Source organism: Musa acuminata, chromosome BXJ3-9 (assembly GCF_036884655.1).
Source record: "Musa acuminata AAA Group cultivar baxijiao chromosome BXJ3-9, Cavendish_Baxijiao_AAA, whole genome shotgun sequence".
NCBI classification, from domain to species: domain Eukaryota; kingdom Viridiplantae; phylum Streptophyta; class Magnoliopsida; order Zingiberales; family Musaceae; genus Musa; species Musa acuminata.
The window spans coordinates 12,748,701-12,770,015 of NC_088357.1; the positions used below are offsets into that span (position 1 = coordinate 12,748,701).

Here is a 21,315-nt window from a genome sequence, read left to right on the forward strand (position 1 = left end):
ACAAGCCATCTGAGAGTGCAACCCGCAAGCAGTCGTCCTCAGAGCATCCATTCCGCTGCACAAAAAGGTCAGCCATGCCCTGACAAGCCAGTTCCTCATGTTGATGACAATGTTGCAGCTGATTCAAACGATGACACTGGCAAAGGGATGACCTCCGGAGGCTGCGATGGTGATCCTGCTGTTAGAGCTTCAAATGAGCCTATCAAGGCAAGAGTGAGCAAGCTGCATATCCAGGAGAGTTCATGGCATGAAGCCATTCTGCTAAAAGAGGATTCCAAGAACTTGAATTGGCTGAAAAGCATGGAAGATGAATGTGATCAGAGCCACTTCCTGAGCTGACATTTGCTTTCATTGTTGCACGGTCATGTGAAAACCCACAGGGATCATAAAGAGACTACATCAAGGGAAGGTTGCATGGTAGTTGTTGCTGGCTAGGCCGTTAAAGATAGTTATCAGTGTTCCATGAAATCCAAACACAAAAGTCTGAGAAACTGAGAGTCATAATTCTCTACTGCTTCAGAGGATGTGTAAGAAAATGGAACCTTCTTGCATATTCCAACCATTCAATTCATACCAATCCCTTGAAGGCTGTGAAGCTGCAGCACTGAAGTAGGATCACCGAGTTTTTTCTTAAAAAAAAAAAAATTAAGAAGAATTTATTTATTATATTAAATAATGAGTTGTACAACAGTGCACTAACATCACTGATATGATTGCTCTATCATATCAGTGCATCCTCTCTCGCTTGTAAATTATTCTTTGCATAGATCCAAAATTGATATCCTTATCAGGAGCACCATCTTGTGGGGGCAGTAACAGGAAATCTCTCTATTTTGTTGAGTAAAATCCTCTATTAGAAATATTTTTTTTTAATTTATATAAATAGGAGAGGGAACATGTTAATGTATTGAAGCACTTCTTATTTTCTATTATTTTCTTCATCAACAATGTTCCGGTTCATGCTTGAACTAAAACATCAATTCCATTCTTACCATGAATCCTTGTAAAACCCTCCATGTCATACTATAACAAGTCATAGTAACCTAATTATCTAAGATCAATTGTATTGGTTTTTTTTTTAATTATCATTGAGCTCTAAACAAAATAATATATTTCAACTAGAAAACTTGAAAGGATTTGAACGATCATACAAGAGAGAGAGAAAAAAAAGGGATTGTGACATATTAGACTTATTTCTCAAAGGGTGATGAGTCAAAATTTCATCCAACATATGTTATAACATTTGTTGATAGATTCACTTATATACTTTAAAATGTTATTGTATAGTTTTTCAATCTTCTTGTAATTTTTTAATATCTTACATATTAGTTTGATGATAATGTATTAGATTCACTAACAGATTTGAAAACTTATCCTATAAATTTTTTAATTTAAAATATTAGCATGATAATGATATATCAAACTCATCTATCAAATATTATGGATCAAAAATTTTATTATACAATATTTTTTTGGCAGATGTTAGTTTGATTAATTGATTAAAAAATATTACAATAGAAAAGAAAGTCGATTAAGTACTTGTAAGATAATTAAAGAATTAATAAAGTTTCTTTATTCATGTAAGATCTTCGTGTATTTTTATAACATATCAATTAGTTCTATATCAAAAATAAATAAAATTAAGATTGATTTATAACGGTTTAATTATGATAATTTCATTCAATGGTCTGAGCTGACCGAAGTTAATAGGCTAATTATTCTTTTAGAATGGGTTGTGACAATTAAAATTAGAGATAACCTAATATTGAAAGGATCCAGTAAAAAAAACTATGTCTCACGTGCGTTAGAATTTAATCTGAATTATAATTAAAAAATTATAAATATCTTAATTAATTTTATATTAAAAATAAATAAGATTAAGATTTTGGTAAATACTATTAAAATTTTCAATCTAAATATTTTGATAGTTTAACAAAATTAATAGATCAATTATCTATTAGTTCGAATGGTAATAATTTTCACCAAAATATAGCTAACATTAGCCTATTGTAGCTGACTTGAATAAGGAATCCTCCCGTCGAGTGTGTTTTCGTCGAAAAGACAGTTATCACTGACTTATTTTCTCTGTACTTAATTGTTCTTACGGGACCTGTGAGGTTGCAAAATGACAGATCCTTTTCGAACGCACGCAAAGGTGTCAGCTGAGCCATCGGTTCTCGAGATTAGCTGTTCTGGATGTGCACCACGTCAGATTCTCTTCGAGTTAACAACCGACTTTTGGATTACGAATGCGTAAATTCCAGTGTTGGCTGTCACGGGCGGAACCTTTGATGTGTTGTTAGATACACATCTCGGACCGGGTTCAAAACGGACTCCACAATTAGGATCCGCATCCGGGTGGGAGGGCGAGGCCATCGTGTGGTGGGAACGGTTCCTCTGCTCCTCGACACCGCCCGCCCGATGCCCCGGTCATTTTCCTCATCGCTCATTTCGATTCCAACGCCACCCAATTGTGCCCCTCCTATCGTCGAAGAATTGATCACTACGAGCATCCGTAGAAGAGGAACCGCGATCATGTAGGTATTGTTTTCTCGATTTGATTCATTCCTGTTGCTCTCCGTAAGAGAAGAATTTGGCGTGATCGGAACCTACTCGGTTGTCCTGGTAGTAATTGTTGCTGCTAATCTTGTTCCTCGGATTATGTCGGGGGGTTCCTTTCTTTGCGCCTTCTTTGAATGATTTTGACGTGTACGTCTAGTCTCACTGCAGCGCACTTGTGGATCGTGGCTCACGGCGGATCGAGCTCTATGTTTAGATTATAAAAGCACGCTGTCGCAAGGTAGGTTTTTGGACCTATGAGCTTGTGATTGCTAACTTTTGTTTTACGATGGAGTGCGATTGCTAACTATTATTGCTTGGTTGATGGAAAGATTTCCTTGTTATTGTTGTTGTTGTGGTGGTTGTGGCATCATGGTGCTATTTGTCAAGCTATTTATTACATTGATGGAGTCAAATTGACTCATGCAATGGAATAAAAAGCAAATATCTGAGCTGCATAGAGAAACGTTTTACCTTGGGGAAAAACAAACTGATAATGGAAAGCTGACTTGCCTGAGAAAATCGTGGAAGATTGCTGTCACAGGAAACAACGAAGGAAAGACATTAAATATAAAGGATGTGATGTAGTAAGCATAATGAAAGTTTGTGCTTTTGTTAAAGAATGGTATTCACACAATAATACCATCAAAGAGTAACCCAAGTTCCCAACAACAAGAACAGAGAATTACATCATGCTTGATCACTGCCAGGTGTACGTCATCCTAGTGTTCTTTAAACGAATAAAATTGTTGGACAATTGAGAATAATCCAACATAGCTAAGGAACTACAAGTTTAGCTATATGCATTTTACAAGTTGAGCCATAACCTCTGAGCTCAATCTTTTGGGTTGTAATGGATTCTCTGTCAATGGACTAGCAAGTATTCTAGCAAAGTTGTTTGCATTGTGCTTCATTTATCAAGTGCAAGAGTTTCTCTAACAACCAACTGTAGCATGTATTTCTTTTGGAAAGGGCTTGGTCTAAGACTATTAAGTTAATTCTGACACATCATTCATTGGAGACCTTCAATCCAGTATTGACTTTTTACCTCTAATGCCTGTATTGGAGTTCATTTATGGTAGACTTCTAATTCAGTATTAAATTTTAGTTTCCTTTTACGACTATTAAATGCTTGACACAAAGAGAAGTTAGATGTTACTTTTATCACACTCCTCTTCCTAATTGCCTATATTCTCTTGGACCATGCCAGCCTTATGATCTTATTCCTTTCGGCAAGAAAGGCTGTGCACTAAATTCAGAAGTCAACAAAATTAGTTACATACATATATTGGCCTTCCTCAAACTAAGTTCAGTGCCTTCTGGTACATTTACATGGTTTTACATAGTAGATTAGAATCTTTGAACACTTTTTTATTAGTCTTTATACGCTTGTGTAAGTTGTAAGTTCATAATTTGAGGTTTTGCAATAAGTACCCTGCAAAAGGTCATTAAAAATGTATATATATATACATCATCACTGGTATGGTTATGAGATTTAATTTAAGAGGGGTTATACATGTAAATTAAGATACTCTTATGGTCTCGAAGTACAAATAAACAATAGACAAGCCTCTTATGGTCTTGAAATACAAATTAAGATGCTTCTGGGGTCACATAACTGTTATGTGCTCATTTTCTATTATGGGTTAAGGCATAATATTGATGTTTGTATTCAGATCCCTTTATTCATGAGTGAACTTTCCTGATCAAGGCACACACAGGTTGATAATCAGCGCAGAAGCAGAACCATTTGATTAATTTATTGAGGTTAGCACTCTTGTTCCTCACCTAAGGAAGCTAATCAAGAAGTACTCTAGGACTAATTGTTAATAATTGTTGTGAGTGATTCAACATTTGGTTTGGATGCATCCTTTCCTCTTTCATCAGATGCATGTTTGAATTTGACACAAAGTTGTCCTCGCCTCAATTTTTTACCACTTAACATAATATTGAATTATTCGTTTGTGACAATGTCCTTATCTTAATTAGTTTCTTGTTTTTGAATCTAGCAATTAGAATTATCCATCATGAGTTTTTACACTTTTTGATTCTTGCTTTCTGACCCTTCCTATTACAGTTGATGATCTGCAAGAGTTCTATATTTTGAACATGAGAAACTGTTAGAATCGAACACCTTTGTTACGAAATCTAGTTATTTATACTTCTTGCTTCTGATTATTCTGAGAGTTTATGTTCCTCAACTGAAAATTTATTTTCTGTTTCTGAATTACAGTAATGATTTAACCTGAATTACAGATCTAGCTGGTCTTATTTTTCTTTAGCATCTAAGTTCTCCCCTCAGGTTATGAAAATAATCTTTTTCTTCAGTTTTTATTTTCCAGCAGTGGCTGGTGAACTTCTTGTTTGTACTGTGGTGCTCAAGTCAAATGGGAAACTGCATAAGAAAGGTCAGTTATTGTCATAGATAAGAGCAGAAATTATGGTGACTGCTTATGGTTACAGTTCAAACATTTATGAGTTATTATTTCTTTTTAGTGAACATTTACAAGTTATTTCTTAGTGAGTTTTTCCAATGCTGCCTGTGTTCTTCCTGACCCTTTCTTTGTCCACCATTTATCTGTGTACTAATTTTTTTTAACAATTAGCGTCTCATTCATTTCTTGTTTTACATACTATTTTCTAAAGTAGAGGGGGCTGGGCTTGCAGTTCAGTGGTTATATATCTGAGGTCTATGAGGTTGAGTTGTTAAGTTACTGCTGTTTGCATCATTTCAGGATTTAGGTCCCACAACACATGTTGCAGCTTTGACAATGCTATATGCTTCTTCATGATTTGTTGGCTGCACCGAACCTTCAGATGTTCTCTTAAAATGAAGTTTTGCTGGTTTTTATTCACTCATTCTGATTGCATGGCTTTGGAAAATGTTGCTACTTATGACCTCTGCAAAGAAGGAAACTCAGATTCTCTTAAACTGATGCTTTGCTGGTTTTGATTCATTCTTCCTGATTGTATGTCTGATTGTCATTTGTTCCTGGTTAAGACCCTGTTTTCGAACTTCATGTCTTTTATCTTCTATATCAGATTAGTTAAGCATGTTTCTCTGGCATTTATCATATTAGATGATATTAGCTACCGCCTAATGGTTCTTTTTTTTTTTTTACTAGAATGTGAGAAATAGTGGCAATGAAGATGAGGTAGATTTTCGAGGTGGAAATGTGCATGTAATAACCAGCAAAAGTGACTGGGAACAGAAGATTGCAGAAGCAAACAAGGATGGCAGGATAGTAAGCAACATTAGAGAACCCACATGTATTTGTTTCCTAAATTGCTAATACATCACAGAATCACATATGTAGATGAACAATTGAAGTTTCATGGCATGCTTGCATATTTGGTTCATAGAGACTTCTGATTAATCTTAGTCTACTTGCAATTGTGCAAAGCACTTGCAGCTGTAAGAATAACAGATTGCTCTGGATTTCATCATTAAATCAGGGTGCTAATTGAATTTATAGTTTAGTATGAAACTGAAGCTCATTTTTTTATGAAGTCAGCAGTTCTTCCGTCTTTGACTACTTAGCTAGATTTAGAATGTGTTGATAAACCATTTTCATCTTATGCTAGATTCATTTCTGAATGGATGCTATGGGATCTGTTAAAATATTTCACTACTCAGAAAAATCTCCAAGTAATCCTATCCCTGTTAGGACTTTGTCATCACTGAGATTAATTTGTAATCTTGTACTGATGCTATCTTATCGAGTTGGGTCATACCATCCCAAGTGGACCTTGATGCAGCACTTCTTGCATATGATTGTTTTCAAACAAGTACAGATCATTGTTTCATCTCAGGTCAATATATGGGTTCAGATGCCTATTGGGTCCATTAGAGAAAAATATAAACTTTACTTGTAGTTATTACAGTGCGACATAACATCCCACAAAAACAAATAAAAGCTTAGTTGATTTAGGGGAAACAAGATTTACGTATTTTTATTCCTAATTGTTCCATGGAAATAGGATATCATCAAAATTTCAGGTAGCAATAGAAAAAGATAAGAATGCCATGGGAAAAATACTAGTAAAGTGGAAACTGAAGTTTTATTTGACAAAGGTCTCATTTTTTATAGCAAGACTATATGGAAGGTAAAGAGACTGGTAGGGTTGCACATCATATATAATACAGACCAATTAATCAAACCGTCAATATAAATCCTGCTGTATAGGTGATAACAAAAGGAGAGGGCCTGTTGTAAGGAAAAACAACTACCACTGATTACCTTACAGTTATGCTAGGTGTGATACTGCTGTAGAGACTGTTACTCTAGAACAAAGATGTGAATAGTCCACATGGTTATAACTAAATCTACGCTAGGTGTTATGCTTTCAGATTATATTGGTGTCCAACTACCGTAAGTTACATACACCTTTTTGATGTTAGTACTTCTGTAAGGAGAGCTCTTCCTAACAATTACAAACAAAAGCTTATAAATTTCGTCCATGGATGCATCTGAATGCATGCGGTTAATGTGCATTTGTTTAACCTTTTACAGGTTGTGGCAAACTTCAGTGCAACTTGGTGCAGTCCATGCAGGACGGTTGCACCTGTTTACAGGGAGCTATCTGAAAAGTATCCTTCACTGATATTCGTGACAATAGATGTGGATAATTTGATGGTAAGATCTGCTTTCATCGTCATTTAGACAATTGCATTCCTTGTTTGATGCTTGAATATATTTTGTGCCATTGTTGTTGAAGATGCCTGATTTTTTCTAGCCTGGTTCCCACTTCCCATCTTTCTTCCAATTGCTATCCTTTTGTACCTACATTTGCTATCCTTGAGGTTGCCTGAGTAGGATCAAATTTGTATCCTTGGGCTATTAATTCTTTGATTGCCTTTTGCTATGCCCTCACAAGTTTTCTTGGTACAGCTTGAGATATTAGCACTGCCATTTATCTATTTTGGTCTAAGAAATTCTCTAGAATTCCCTAAAGTCAAGCTACATAGTCCCCTTAAAATTAAAGAAGCCATTGGCTAACTATTGACTGGTGTTCACACTTCACACGGAAACCAAATGAAATGATCATGTTTGAAAACCTGAATTGGATTATCTTGGTAATAACTCCTGTTACTTTTTGCATAAAGGACCTTAAAATTGTTTAAATAAGTACATTTAGGCTAAATGTTCCCTTGACAAGGTATGGAGACAGATGCTTCTTTAGCATTTTGGCTTTTGGAAAAAGAAAAAAGAAAGAAAATTTTATGGACTCAATTTGTAATGCCTTTGCATTTAACTCAGTTCCACAATATCCCCAGTATGATTCTAGGCCTCCATGTGTTTTAACTTGTGTCTTTTTCCAGCTATCTTCACTATAAGTTAGAATGAACAAAATCTTTCAATATTAAAGATTCTGTAGTAGCCTATGCTTGAAGATTCAAATTTGTAATTCTGTAACTTTTTACAGTTGAGTTCACTCATTGGATCAAAGCTTTATTTGATCCCTGATGTTGTTGGTCCCCTTGGGATGCATTTTTAAATTTATTCTGCGAAGATCGTGATATTGGTCTTAACTTTCTAAAGAACACTTCTTAGAGCTTATCATTGTAGTTTGAAACAAAAGGGAGCAGGTTGATTGGCAAAAGATTGTTGATCATCAATGTACAATAGTAGAACTTCAAGAGCAAGCTTTTCACAGTAAAATGTGAAACATGAGATGCAGTCAGAACAACTTTGGTTTGCATTCCGTTCACTTGTCAACCATACCTCTCCTGCATTCCATTTTATGAAGATTTCTAATTGTTGTCTGTTAAGCATATTATGATAGGGCATTGTTTCTTGGACCTTTTAATCTAAAATAACCCTATAACAATTGTGATCATCTTTGACAGTGAACAACATAATTTTCAGGAAAATATTTTCTGCAAAGCATCATGAACATGAAAGCGTGAAACACTGTTCAGTACACTTCACTTTTATTTTCAGAGTTGTATAATTGCTGCTTGAATTATGAAAGGCATGCTTTGGCAATAGCTGTATAGATTGAATCTCTGTTGCAGGATTTTTGTTTGTCGTGGGACATCTCAGCAACCCCCACATTCTTCTTTCTGAAAGATGGGCAGCAGCTGGATAAGCTCATCGGTGCCAATGGGCCTGAGCTTGAGCATAAGATACGCTTGCTGGATCAATCATGCCAAGCTCCAACTGATGCTACTCTCCCGCTACGATGAAGAAAGGTATAAATTGCCCGTAAATCTAGATATGTTGATCCTACTGTTTTTCCTTTTTTGGTAAAGTTTTCATGTACGTTCCTCATGGGTTGTCTCTCAGGGTCTCCCATCTTCTCTCAGCCAAAATGTGGTGCATATTGCTTGATGTTTTAGGTTAAAAAAATATATCATATAGAATTTGTTATCAGCAACATTATACCACTGACGATCAATTTATTGTTTATATAGTTCGTCTTGTTATGTTTACACAGACATTCTTGTCAATAACATTTCACACACCCATTGAGCTGACTCATTTCATGTTTTTGGGGAGGTCAAACAGAAGGCAAAACTTTTAGGTTCAGTTCATAGATTGTATTTGCTATTTGGTGGGCCTATTGTTCCACCATCTAATGCTGGTTTGGTAACACCACTAGGGAGGGAGGCCAGGAAACGATATGGATGTAGTTGCATTACCAGTGAGTTAGCATAGTAAAGCATGATCTTAAGTGAGCAATATTTTGACAAGGGACAAGATTTGAAGAGGCCAAGTCAGTGTAGAGCTTGGTGATCAATTCCTTCTAAAAGCAAGTTATCTTTGTGATGTGGGATTCCATGCGGCAATGTATTTAGCAGGTTTTGCTTGTCAACAAGTGGATCAAAGCGTTTAATAGTGTAAATAAATCATTTGCAACATGTATATATTGCAACTAGACTCGTATACGCTGCGAGTAGAATTGCGATATGAAATATCTCTCTTTGTTCTCTCGTGCATTATATTATATACTCGTGCATTTTACATTTTTCCATTTTAGTTTAAATGCTGTTGTTCCTCCTTAACAACCCGCGTGCGTATGTGGTTGCGCCACCTTCTTCGTCTGTCTGTCTGTCTCGTTTATTGCATACTTCATCCCTCGATTGATCATGTTCGATTACGATGAACATTTCCAAAAACTCTAAGAGCTCCTTTGGCACACGTTCAAGAAACTCTTACTCTTGACGCTCAGTTGATTCGTCTTTGTGGTCTCATGATATGTTTTTTATTTTGATGAAAAAAAATCTTTATCTCACATTATCAAAATAAATAAAAAATGATATATGTTACTTCGATGTTAACTATTCAACAAGCAACCTTCTGTCGGTTTGGTTCTCAACTATTTAATCGGAAATGTTTCGACATTTACGTGCACCGAAAGAAAACACAAATCATGATGGGATCAGTTTTACAATGCTCGAAAATTAATTGAAAACTCCACTTCCTTTTTTTTTTTTTTTACTTCAAGTGGTTATGATAATAACAAACGAGCAATTTTGTTATTTAAAGATTTCCAAAGAATTTTAATATTTTCAGATAAATTAATTTCAATTCCTATTTGAGTGGATTTCAATTTTTTCTCCAAAAAAAAAACTCGTTTGGCACAAACCCTTATAAACGCAAAAAAGAGAACTGTTACAAAAGATGATAAAGAACCGGATCCTCCGACCCAAGTGTTCCGCGATCTTCGAGAGAGGAATCGAGGTGATCGGTTCCCTATGATTTCGCCTTCAATTTTCCTTTAAACAAAGTGGAGCTAGGTCTGGTCTTCCAGAAATCCCCATTTGATGGTCTGTGTAGTTGGTGGAACGAAGCTGTTCGCTGATTTGTTTTTGTTGATAGGTTTAGGTTTGGGGGTTCTGAAGATAGGCAACATGGCGGAAGAGAACCCAAAGGATACGAAAGAGGAGGTGCCAGAGGTAAGGTTTCCTGACCTTGTTCTACTAATCTCGTGAGTTGGACCGTGTTTCTTTAGTTAGCCATTTTGCCAATTTATTCATCTTGATGCTTTTGATTGATTCTAATCAGATTCGTGCTATCTATCCAATTTTGTGCCGGTAACTGCCTTTCTCTATTTTTTTCTGGTTATTTTCCTTTGATGATTGGCGGCTATTCGCGCGTGTTCGGTCTACTAGCCATTTGCAAAACATTACCAAATTCTATACATGACCTCATACGATGATGAGGCCTTTTTTTTTTCCTGTCTTTAAGTGTAATATATTTTTGATCGAATATTGTAGTTGGCGCCCTTTGATTCAACCAAGAAGAAGAAGAAAAAGAAGGTTGTGATTCAAGATCCTGCTGAGGAGGTGGATAAACTCACTGAGAAGACGGAAAGTTTAACAGGTAATGCTGTTTCTGATCCTATCACTGATTTATCTCCAAAGGATGTTTGGTTTACACGTCATGTTGAAAACTTATGCTTCGATCAATCAGCTTAAAATGTCCGGACTTCTGCTAGCTCACATTGATATGTTGGTGCATTGCAGTTGATGACGTAAGTGAGCCTAGTTTTGTTGGCCTGAAGAAGAAGAAGAAGAAACCAGTAAGTATAGATGCATCAGCATGATGTTCGGCGGTTTTTCTTAATCTTTTGTGGCTATATTGTTGCACAACAATATCACATTTTTGTTGTGTTGTTGATTAAGGTGGAAACTGACTTTTTGAATGACGAGAATGGAGATGCTGGAGAAGATCTTAATGGTAGAGTTCTTTTTTTTGTTTGATGTGCTATGTTGGTTTCTCTTGAGATTGAAGATTTCATGATAGTTTAGCAAACACTATGCTTTTAGCAATTCATAAGTTAGATCACCACTCGTTAGTAAACATTATTTATCATTTTTGTCATGATACAGGTGATCAGATTGGAGGGGATGAGGAAGGAGAGGGCATTGTATTAGGAGTTGTTCGATACCCGTGGGAAGGAACTGATCGTGACTATAAGTATGATGAGGTGTGCTGAATTTATTTTCTTACGAATTACCTTGCTGTTCTGGAGTTTGTTAATCAAATGCGTTGATTATGGTAGTATGCTTTCTTTATCTTTATTCAGTTTTGTTACTTTGTTTTAGCAATCATTTTTCTGCATTCCACCTGAGCCTTAGTAGTGAATTGTTTGTATTTTGTGTTGTATCACATTGTTTGTCAACTCAATTGAAAGAGTGTCGGGTTTTAGGATGCAAGGTCATGAAGCTAAGGTAAACTTTATGTGGATAGACTGTCTATGCAAGGTCGTGAAGAATATAAGTGTACCTCAACTTTTCTGCTGATCGAATTAGTTATGGGCATGTGATTGCACACAATCAGATTAAAAACATAGGTTCACAAGTTACCTTTGGTTATGCTAATGATTGGATTTAAGCCACTGACCATTGTTCATCTTGGTTTAATTAAATTGAAGTAAAAAACTACTTTGTGTATTCCGGTGGTGATTGTTTCTCAACTTCGATTCATTTAGATGATGTCTTGTGTTGAATAACTAAACTTATTCCCATCATGTACCAGGACAGGGAGCAGATTTAGTGGCATCCATAAGCTGCAAATTATGATGCAATAGTTCTACCATTTGTAGCTCCGTCTCATGTCCAACCAAAGATTATATTAATCACAAGTTTTAAAAGGGTATTTTGGGTCATACAGGGATCATGTATATGCACCATTTCGCTTATGAAGGCATTGGGTCATAAGTGTGGTGGGAACAACAGATGGACCAAGGATGTTGGATGTTAACCATTCTGGTTCCGGCCTTGTGTTTCCAGGCTTTAATTATATGTGTTCAAAATAACTATGACCTTTTGGCGTTGACATCTCTTTGGTACCATCATAGGCTGCTTTTGCTGGCGCACGCTATACCATTTCACCCTGGTCGATGTGACATGCAAAGTAACCAAGTTGTGCCAGTCATGTAATACCAACCTGATGGTAGCACACTTTCCATCGTAAATGATCTTGTGTAGCAAGTTCTTTGTGGGAACAATACCACATGTATAGCCAGCTGGCTTTTGTTGTTGACCTTATATGTCACATGGAAATTGTCTGCAGTGCTTGTCTGCGTTTTTATCTGTTGCACAGTTTTTCACTTGATATATATTGTGTCCTCTAAAAGATTTTCTTTTGACCACTGGAAGGTTGATGTTTTATCATTGATCATGCAGCTTCTGGGTAGGGTGTTTAATATATTACGCGAGAATAATCCAGATCTTGCCGGAGATAGGCGTCGGACGGTCATAAGGCCTCCACAAGTTCTCAGAGAAGGAACTAAGAAGACAGTTTTTGTTAATTTTATGGATCTCTGCAAAACGTATAACGCTAATCCTTTCCTTCACTGTGTTATTTGTTTATCTTTTGCTGATTCTATAGGTAACTTTTTATTACACAAATTCGACTGTATATGCCTTTTAAACATCTAATTTTGTATTAGTGAGTGTCTTACCTTTTTATGATATTTACAGTTTTGAATTGAGAATAAGATTGTAAAAGTGTAACGATATGCATATCTGTTGAATGATCATGGTTGTAAAGTTTACAATTTAGCAAATTGTGTCAAGAACATATGCACTATGAGCTGCGTACTGAAAGACTGTTTGGTCCACAGGATGCATAGGCAACATGAGCATGTAATGAATTTCTTGCTTGCTGAAATGGGAACAAGTGGATCCCTTGATGGGCAGCAGAGACTGGTGGTTAAGGGGAGGTTTGCTCCAAAAAATTTTGAGGGTATCCTAAGAAGATACATCAGTAAGTTAAATACATGTTTGTCAAAATTTTATGATAGTAACTGTTCCATGTAGAGCTTGTTTATTGTGATCTTTAAGTATGGATTTATCAGTAACTTTTTTGAATGTTGGTAATGATTGTGTAATCCTGTCTAAAAATAACTTCCTATATGTGTATATCTTTTGCATGTTTGTAGGTGTGCATGCAATCCATATGTGCTTATCATATATGATATATTTTGTATGCTATAGTCTGGTTGTGTACATAGTTAATTATTCTTGGTTTGCCAGTTCTCATAGTTTCCAGTTTGAGGGCAATGCTAGGAATGGACGTAGAGAAATTAAAATGTGGTATCTTGCAATATGCCTGAGTTGCAGATATTGAAGGATGGCCATTCTGATAACAACAGAAATAATGGTCAACTTGCTGAGTGTCCCAACCTTGTAGGATTTTATCATGGGGAAGGGAAGCATGGCCCTGTAAGTTAGTTGGTATTTGCCTATTGGTTCTGACTTCTGAAGTCGGTAAAATAGTACTTGGTGATTCAGAATATCTTTCATGAAAAGTCTAATGGGAAACTAGTTTGATACTTACATAATGGGTAAAATAAATTATGATGATTTTACTGACTTAGCTCATTCCCGGCTTTTCTTGCAGATGAATATGTTATATGTAATGGTTGCAAAAGTCCAGACACAATCCTTTCCAAGGAAAACCGATTGTTCTTTCTTCGATGTGAGCAGGTAAACACTTCGAACCATAATTTAATTTTTGTTTCATAGACTGCATTCCTACTGTGCTGCTTCTTTGTTTGCAAGGGCTTTGATGATCGGCCAAATATGATGCATGCATTGTTTAATTATTTTGTGATGAGAATCCTTTGTTGTTTCGAGGCTGCAATCTCGACACGGTATCGGGCATAAAGATTCAACTGAGTTATATTTTCCCTCTTCTTTGAAAATATCATTGTGAAGAGGGACACGTTATACTTCATACTGGTTTGTGTTGTAGTTGAGCTATAATATGATGAAAATTGTCCCTGTCACTCCAGAAAAAAAGAGACAGGAAAGGAAGAAGTCTCCAATTTTCCACTTATGTCATTTCCTATAAAAATTTTCCTTTTCTGTTGATTGAGCCCCCCCATTATGATCCAATTTTGTTTCCAAAAGATATTCCATACTGATTGATACGTGCCTTTGATGAGTTGCAGAATTGTTGCCTACATTGTTTGATTTTTTAAATTATGATAAGAATCTGCAAAACTCTGAGGCACTTTGAATGACAGAATTACAGTGGGTCTTTCCCTTGTGATTTTCTGACTTTTTGATTAGAAAGGTTTCTGGTGGGTTTGAGACGTAGTGTATTTCCTTTTTTTCGGTGGAGTCAGCAGAGGATCCTGGTGTTTTGATAAGAAAATTACAACTAGTGGTGATTTTGTTTCTGTTTTATGTTTAGTTTGCGATATAATGCTCCTGCATTCATTTTTGTCTTGATTAAATCATTCGATTTGCAGTGTGGTTCTTCACGCTCAGTTGCTCCTATCAAAGCTGGTTTCGTTGCTCGTGTCGGCCGCCGTAAGGCCGGCACATGATCTGTACACCCTCCTTGTCATCGCTGCTGCCACTCTTGAACCACCATTTGAAGAGAGAACATGCTTTGCCGTTGTGGTGTTTACCCTTTGCTATTGTTTTCTGCACTCATTTAGTTTAAACGTGTACTTGTTTTGGCGAGCTTTTTCGTTGGTACTGTTGTGGTAAGTGAATCATGTCCTGGTCGTAAGCGGTGTATGATCTCGAAGAGTCTTCTGTTTGGAATGATGTTCCTCCAGGTCAATGTTTGTAATTTCGGGTACCGATTGCAGTGTATCGGTATGATGCTAAGTGCTGAGTTTTGAAAAAAGAAAAATCCAAAAGAGAACTACCCTTTTGTATTTGGAAAAAAAAAGAGAAAAGGTTCAAGTTGGTTATGCAGCAATATGACCTGCTGAATTATTTCATGTAATAGATTAAGGTTTTTTTCAAAAAAAAAAAAAAAGGCTAATCTGAAACATGGTTTACTAATCATAAAAATGTATTTTGTTGGACATGATTATAGGTAGGTCTTTGTGTGTCTAGTGATTATACTGTTTGGAGTAGCAGCTCAGACCCATAGAGGAGGGTCTAAATATATTCATCAATCCCATGATTAAAAGAGACTTATCACTAAGTGGTTTTGATTATAATTTTTCAATCGATTAAGAAACATCACATTACATTGCAAATTGGATGATGCACCAATCGACATAATTTTCTCAATCGACATTACATTACGATACTCTATCGACATGTATGTATGTATGTAAAAACTACGTGAAACATAACCCAAATATCTTATATTTTCGTGTGCCTATTGTTAAATGCACCAAATTCTCCAACTTTGGATGAACATAGCAATCCCATCATTAACTTCGACTGCCGGTTCTTCTCTTTGTCCTAAAAGAGCCCACGAGTTATAGGCTGATTAAAAGATACGATCATCTCTACCATAGTAACTCTTATCCACACCGATCCATTCTCCCTCTCTCTCTCTCTCTCTCTCTGACCAAGAATTTCTCTAACAGAACTCCATCTACGACGACGACGCAGCAAGCAAACTAAGTTCTCATGCCGAAAGAAAAGGTCATCAGATAAAGAGTTATAAATCTACTCTTAGATTCTTATCCTCCTTCACACCAGTTTCTTACTCGTAGTGTTGCAGATAGACGGAGAGAGAAACCAAAAGAAAGAAAGAGAGAGAGAGAGAGAGAGAGAGAGAGAGGGGCATTCCATCATGAAACTTCTCCTCCTCCTCCTAGTGACTTCATGGGCTTCCGCTGCGCCGTCGCAAAATGGAGGAGCTTCCGGCGTGCCGGTGTGCCTCAGCAAGCTGATGCCATGCGTATCTTTTCTGCACTCCTCGGAGCAGCCCACGGTGGTGTGCTGCATACCGCTCAAGTTTGCATTGGCCAACGATGTCGATTGCCTCTGTGATATATTCTACAGCCAAGAGCTCCTCCAGACCTTCAATGTCACTCGACAGGCCGTAAGGGATCTTCCTCCACGTTGTGGATTGCGTCCAATAGATTTAGGCAAGTGCAACAACTCTTCAGGTGAGCAATGCCTCTCCAGAATCCATTTCTTCATTTCTCGACACCTTTTACTTCTTCATCAGAGGAACAATATTTATAGATTAATATTTTTATTCTTCTTTTCCCTCAATATATATATTTTTTTATTTACATTCATCATTCTTATTTTTTTAAGATTTCTTAAAAAACGATAGATATTCACCTAATCTTTTTACTAGTAGATTATTTTATCTTTAACGAATATATTTATTTGATCTTATTGGACATTTCTTTTTATTTTTTTTTATGCAGCTTCTCAAAGCTCACCATTGCCATCTCTCAATGTTACATCTCCACCAAAAGGTAAACAGTTTCTTGATTCATCACTATGTTAAAAATAAAATCCTTTATGTCTCATATAATTCTATGATTATCTAATCATATATTATTACCATGTGTTACTTAAATATAAGTCTTTGAATCTAGCAATCTAAGAAAAAGGAAAAATGTCATTTATGATCAACTGGAATCCGCAATAAATTTCAGTTTTTAAGTTATGAATTAAAGCAAAGAAAGTTATTTCCAATTATATTTCTAAACTTAGAACAACAACTCTATTTTTCGATGATAAAAGTAATTTTATCAAAAGAATTAACTTGATTATGTGCCTGTGTAGTAGTTAATTGTGCAATAAATAATACATAATGTTATCTTCTATTCTCCAAAGCGATTTGGGTATCTTAACTAATGCAAACTAATATGGGGATTGCCATTATCCATGACTATATTAGCCATAATACAGCCTAGTCATGTTTTGATTTCTTCCAAGCTGCATATATTTTTCCTTTCTTTTCCTCAGAAACTGTAGTCTATATTGACAACTTACACATTCCCTCATACTCTACTTAGAATCAATTAAATCCATATCAGGAAACCAAATACTAATTGAAGCATTGACTGAATTGGAACCACCAAATTAAGAGAATTCTCTGACCTCAGTTCTAAGCAGCTACTTTGTGTATGGAGATAGTGTCCACACAAGTTTGCATGTTGGTGTTGTCTTTATATTTCAGTGATGAGACTAATAGGACTGTTGCAAAATCTACTAACTAATACATGATTGTTTGCATCCATTTATTAGTGTTTTAACGTTTAGTGTCGTAAGATCAATAATAATGTTATGTGAGTAATGATGATAATATGATCCAACATTTTCTTCCTCTTTTGCAGGAACGCCTTCTGGTAGTTTAGGTCTTCGAATGAGCATCATAAATGTGGTCTTTCTCACCCTAATTGGCTTCTGTTGTTTCATATTATTTTTTTAGGTCTACTCTCTTTTATTTTCATCTTCTTTTTTTTTTACCTTTGAACTACTTTTCAAGTCAAAAAACAAATAAATAGATCATTTGTGATGCATTTAGTTGGTGCTTTTTTCCTATATATTTGGTCTTCATATATACATACATACATACATATATAAACATTTCATCAAAAGCTTTTGAAACAACATATTGGTGACCAGTATCTATAGTGTTTGGATCTCAACCATTGTAGTTTTACCTAATTCTAGATTGCATGTTCTCTGGTGGTGCTGTAAATAATTTGTTTGAATATTTGAAGAAAAATGTGATCATAAATGAGGGCAAAAAGATTTATTAAAGATTAAGTAGAGAGCTCTTGGAGTGCTATGTTTATTATCCCCTACTAGAAACAAAAACAATAGTGACATGTCTCTACCATTCTTCCCCCAAGGTTAGATCAATTGGGTTAGAAATTATTATTCTTGATAACATTGTTTGATTCAATGCAACAGCAAATTCACAATAACCATAAAAGAAAAAAAAAGGGGGGGAAATGTTGAAGGTCATCATGCTTGATCAATAAAAAAATAGATTGAGATTATGTAGTTTATACTGATCATTTAGAACTTGCATTGTACTCTAAATATTAAAAACCAAAGCTTGCATATCGAATTATTGAAAGGTAAATGAAAGATGAGTGGTCAATAATTCCAAAAGCTTGAACTGTTAGTAAAGAACTCAATATAAATTTACAATCATAATATCTCTTCTCACGTATAAATCAAGTCAAAAAGTTTTATTATCGGATGAACGAAATCCAAGCGTATGATATAAATCTAGCTGAAGATGAGTAGGACACAAGATGCTTTGACATCATGATTAATGTTTTTCCCAAAAGGTGATCGCACTTAAGCTTTGGTTTTGGTCAACAAGAGGTTGACGATAGATAGATAGATAGATAGCATCTTGGAAGTGCTTATTAATTAAAAGCCCACTCGGAGGCCAATATGATTCGAGAGGATGCTACATGTTGTTGTGCTACAAAACGCAAAACAAGAGGGCATCGAGATATGTGTTTTGTCTTCTTTTTTTTTTAGTTGTTGTGTGCCTCTCAGGAGACCGTACATTCGCCTTTATATGATAAGTGTGGTGCAGATTTTGGAAGCATCTGTGTATATAAGATAGACTTTGATCGATATAATGCCTACATATAAAGAAGTTATTTATGTACCTTGAATTTTCTCCGCTCTTATTGATATAGTCAATTTTGATGGTCAATTTCACTTGGTTAAATCCATTCGATATGACTTATATTTTGAAAATTATCATGCACTAAAAAGAAAATATCATATACTATTTTTTTGAAAATAAAATTTTCTAAAGATAAAAAATATTTATATTCCTTGTCTTACTTTACTTGAAGCGTCGAAGATATTCGTATCTCATTTCTTTTAATGTTAATTTCTTTTAATGTTAATATATCGGATGAGGTTTCAAAACGTATAGATGAATATGCTATATCATTATTAAAATAAAAAAAATTATTTAATTGATTTAAAATCTGAATGTACTTGAAAATATCACTTTATATAATATTATTCTTATAACTATCAACTTAATAAGGTTTAGATTGGATTCATTCATATCGAATGATAAATTAATGTAGCTATTGTAGAAGGATTAATATAGTTTTTATAAAAAAAATAAAAATATTTAGTTGATTAATATATTGTTATATAAATTAAATGATAAATCTCATATTCGAATCCACGTATCAATGACATATAATATAATAAAATTATAAAAAAATAGATTCAAATAAAAAAAAGATTGACTTTTTTTAGAGGATAAATATGCACAATAATCCTAAGCGGATCCGAGAAAGATCAATATCGTGTTGGAATTAAACTTGTTCAAGTGTCACAAAGGGATTCATTTCATAAAAAAAAGGTTCACTGCATCGAGAGAAAGATTCATTACATCAAGAAAAAAAAAGATTAAAAATCTATGAAAGGATAAGTCAAATTGATTATTGATTCCTAAAAAGATTTTTTGATAGAGAATGATTCATCTTGAATATAATTAATGTAATGTATCTTTAGGAACATACAAATCTAATATATTAGATCATGAAATAGATAAAGTTTCTAAAATTATAAAAAAAAATTTCTTAAAAAAAAAATAAAAGATTGAAACTTATCCTACTTTTCTTCCGTTGGATATCTCTATCCCTTCTTACTATCGTGATAACATATCGGTTGTCTCTTACCATTTTGATGACTTGTTTGTTAAAATCGCACGTGAACTCCACTAACGTGACTGCCATCCTCCCTTTTCTTCCCTATCCAATGCTCCCAAAATTAACGTGATTTGTCATCCTCAGGATCTAATGTTGCTCACGTTCCGTCTTTCCTCTCGTTATTGCATTTTTTTTGTCTCTCGTCATCTAGTTGAGCTCTGAGCTGTTGCGTTGCTGCCTCGGTGGCGTCGTCCCCCGTTTGCCTTGCTTGGGGTTTTCCTCTTTCCCTTCTGTGGCCCCCACCACCGACGGCAGCCATCCGTCCTTTTCCTTTCGGGTCCCCTCCGCCCCTCCTCCCGTTTCGAAGCAGCGAGTACGTCCTCCGCGTTTCCCGAAATACCCCTCCACGAAGAAGATTTTTACGATCGTGCCCTGTCATGAATCCTTGTCTTGTCGAGTGATGGTGGTTTTCTGATAGTGATTGTTATATAGTACTGTTGGGAGAGAGATAGGTTGTCGATGCTCTCTTAGTGCTTAAGTTAGTTGATGCTCTCTTGATGCTTAAGTTAATTAATCAAATGTTCGATCTATAAGAATTATTTTTTAAGATATATTTTTCTTGATGCTTAAATTAGTTGATCATTTGATACGAGTAGAAGGAACTCAAATTAAAAAATTACAATATGTCATACGTAGAGAGCTTCGATTTATAGTGAGAAAGTACTTATGACATGATTAGAAAGATATTATTACAATCAAAATTTGGAAATCAATTATTGAGGATTAGATGAGAAATATAGAAAGTGATGTAACATGTGCATGACTAAACATCAATGTAGCTCCGCCACATATAATGTGATCCATATCAAATTGTAAGGTGAGACTAAAACAAATGCCAAACATTCAACAGCATCCACATATATTAAATAAAAAATTTATCGATAGTGTTGGTGAACCTCTATGTCGTAAACGTGGTCGAGGAGTCAGTACGGTTTGATTCGATCCTGAATATGTAAGGTCGCCCATATGGAGACTCGGGCATCGAAAGTGTGCGTCGGATTGGTTGAGCTACGAGTCTTGTTACCTACTTCTTCATCGCTAGTTCCCTGCACACAGATCGAGGTCGGGAGGAGGATTTCTCGACTCGATCCCTCTGAAACTTGTGTTAACGTTGAGCGGAATAAGAGTGAGTTGAATATACGAAAGTCCTCCCCCTTCTGATTAAGGAGGGTTAGTTTCTATACCTGCAAAGATGAGTTAGCTGTACAAGATCAATTAATTATGATCAGATCCTCGGACGACCGACTTAAGCTTTTGAGCGAGCATCAATCAATCTGCACGGATCGACGCCACACGATGCTATCCCAAACTTTTCGAGATGATTGTACCATGATGATATCGTTCATACGGCGGGTGACGAGCGGTTGCCCG

General features: G+C 35.5%; 3 protein-coding genes and 1 non-coding gene across 33 annotated transcripts; all 4 read left to right on the top strand.

Moving 5' to 3' along the window:
* The first annotated feature begins 2,382 nt into the window (after positions 1–2,382).
* Positions 2,383–9,510, top strand: LOC135583506 (thioredoxin H4-1-like). Of its 27 annotated transcripts, none has more exons than XM_065168456.1 (7): positions 2,383–2,541; positions 2,720–2,800; positions 4,236–4,326; positions 4,888–4,967; positions 5,685–5,804; positions 7,074–7,196; positions 8,579–8,995. In XM_065168456.1, exons 4-7 carry the CDS (start codon positions 4,947–4,949, stop codon positions 8,747–8,749), a joined length of 435 nt encoding a protein of 144 aa, XP_065024528.1. In that variant the 5' UTR covers positions 2,383–2,541; positions 2,720–2,800; positions 4,236–4,326; positions 4,888–4,946; the 3' UTR covers positions 8,750–8,995. The 27 variants fall into 27 exon arrangements, with proteins under 27 accessions (XP_065024528.1, XP_065024534.1, XP_065024540.1 ...); XM_065168462.1 differs by having other exon boundaries at positions 4,271–4,326; XM_065168468.1 differs by having other exon boundaries at positions 4,281–4,326.
* A 642-nt stretch (positions 9,511–10,152) lies between these two features.
* On the top strand, positions 10,153–15,233 carry LOC135584109 (eukaryotic translation initiation factor 2 subunit beta-like). 4 transcript variants are annotated; one of them, XM_065166414.1, is made up of 10 exons: positions 10,153–10,303; positions 10,386–10,462; positions 10,784–10,889; positions 11,033–11,088; positions 11,192–11,246; positions 11,399–11,496; positions 12,698–12,843; positions 13,138–13,280; positions 13,917–14,002; positions 14,773–15,233. In XM_065166414.1, exons 2-10 carry the CDS (start codon positions 10,418–10,420, stop codon positions 14,848–14,850), a joined length of 813 nt encoding a protein of 270 aa, XP_065022486.1. In that variant the 5' UTR covers positions 10,153–10,303; positions 10,386–10,417; the 3' UTR covers positions 14,851–15,233. The 4 variants fall into 4 exon arrangements, with proteins under 4 accessions (XP_065022486.1, XP_065022487.1, XP_065022488.1 ...); XM_065166415.1 differs by having other exon boundaries at positions 10,168–10,247; XM_065166416.1 differs by having other exon boundaries at positions 10,185–10,303; positions 10,392–10,462.
* LOC135650298 (small nucleolar RNA SNORD34) lies at positions 14,448–14,534 on the top strand. The gene has a single exon (XR_010501498.1). It is a non-coding gene; the product is annotated as a small nucleolar RNA SNORD34 (small nucleolar RNA).
* An 834-nt stretch (positions 15,234–16,067) lies between the features above and the next one.
* On the top strand, positions 16,068–17,765 carry LOC135650069 (non-specific lipid transfer protein GPI-anchored 3-like). The gene is made up of 3 exons (XM_065169173.1): positions 16,068–16,386; positions 16,657–16,707; positions 17,575–17,765. Exons 1-3 carry the CDS (start codon positions 16,068–16,070, stop codon positions 17,667–17,669), a joined length of 465 nt encoding a protein of 154 aa, XP_065025245.1. The 3' UTR covers positions 17,670–17,765.
* Positions 17,766–21,315: the final 3,550 nt, after the last annotated feature.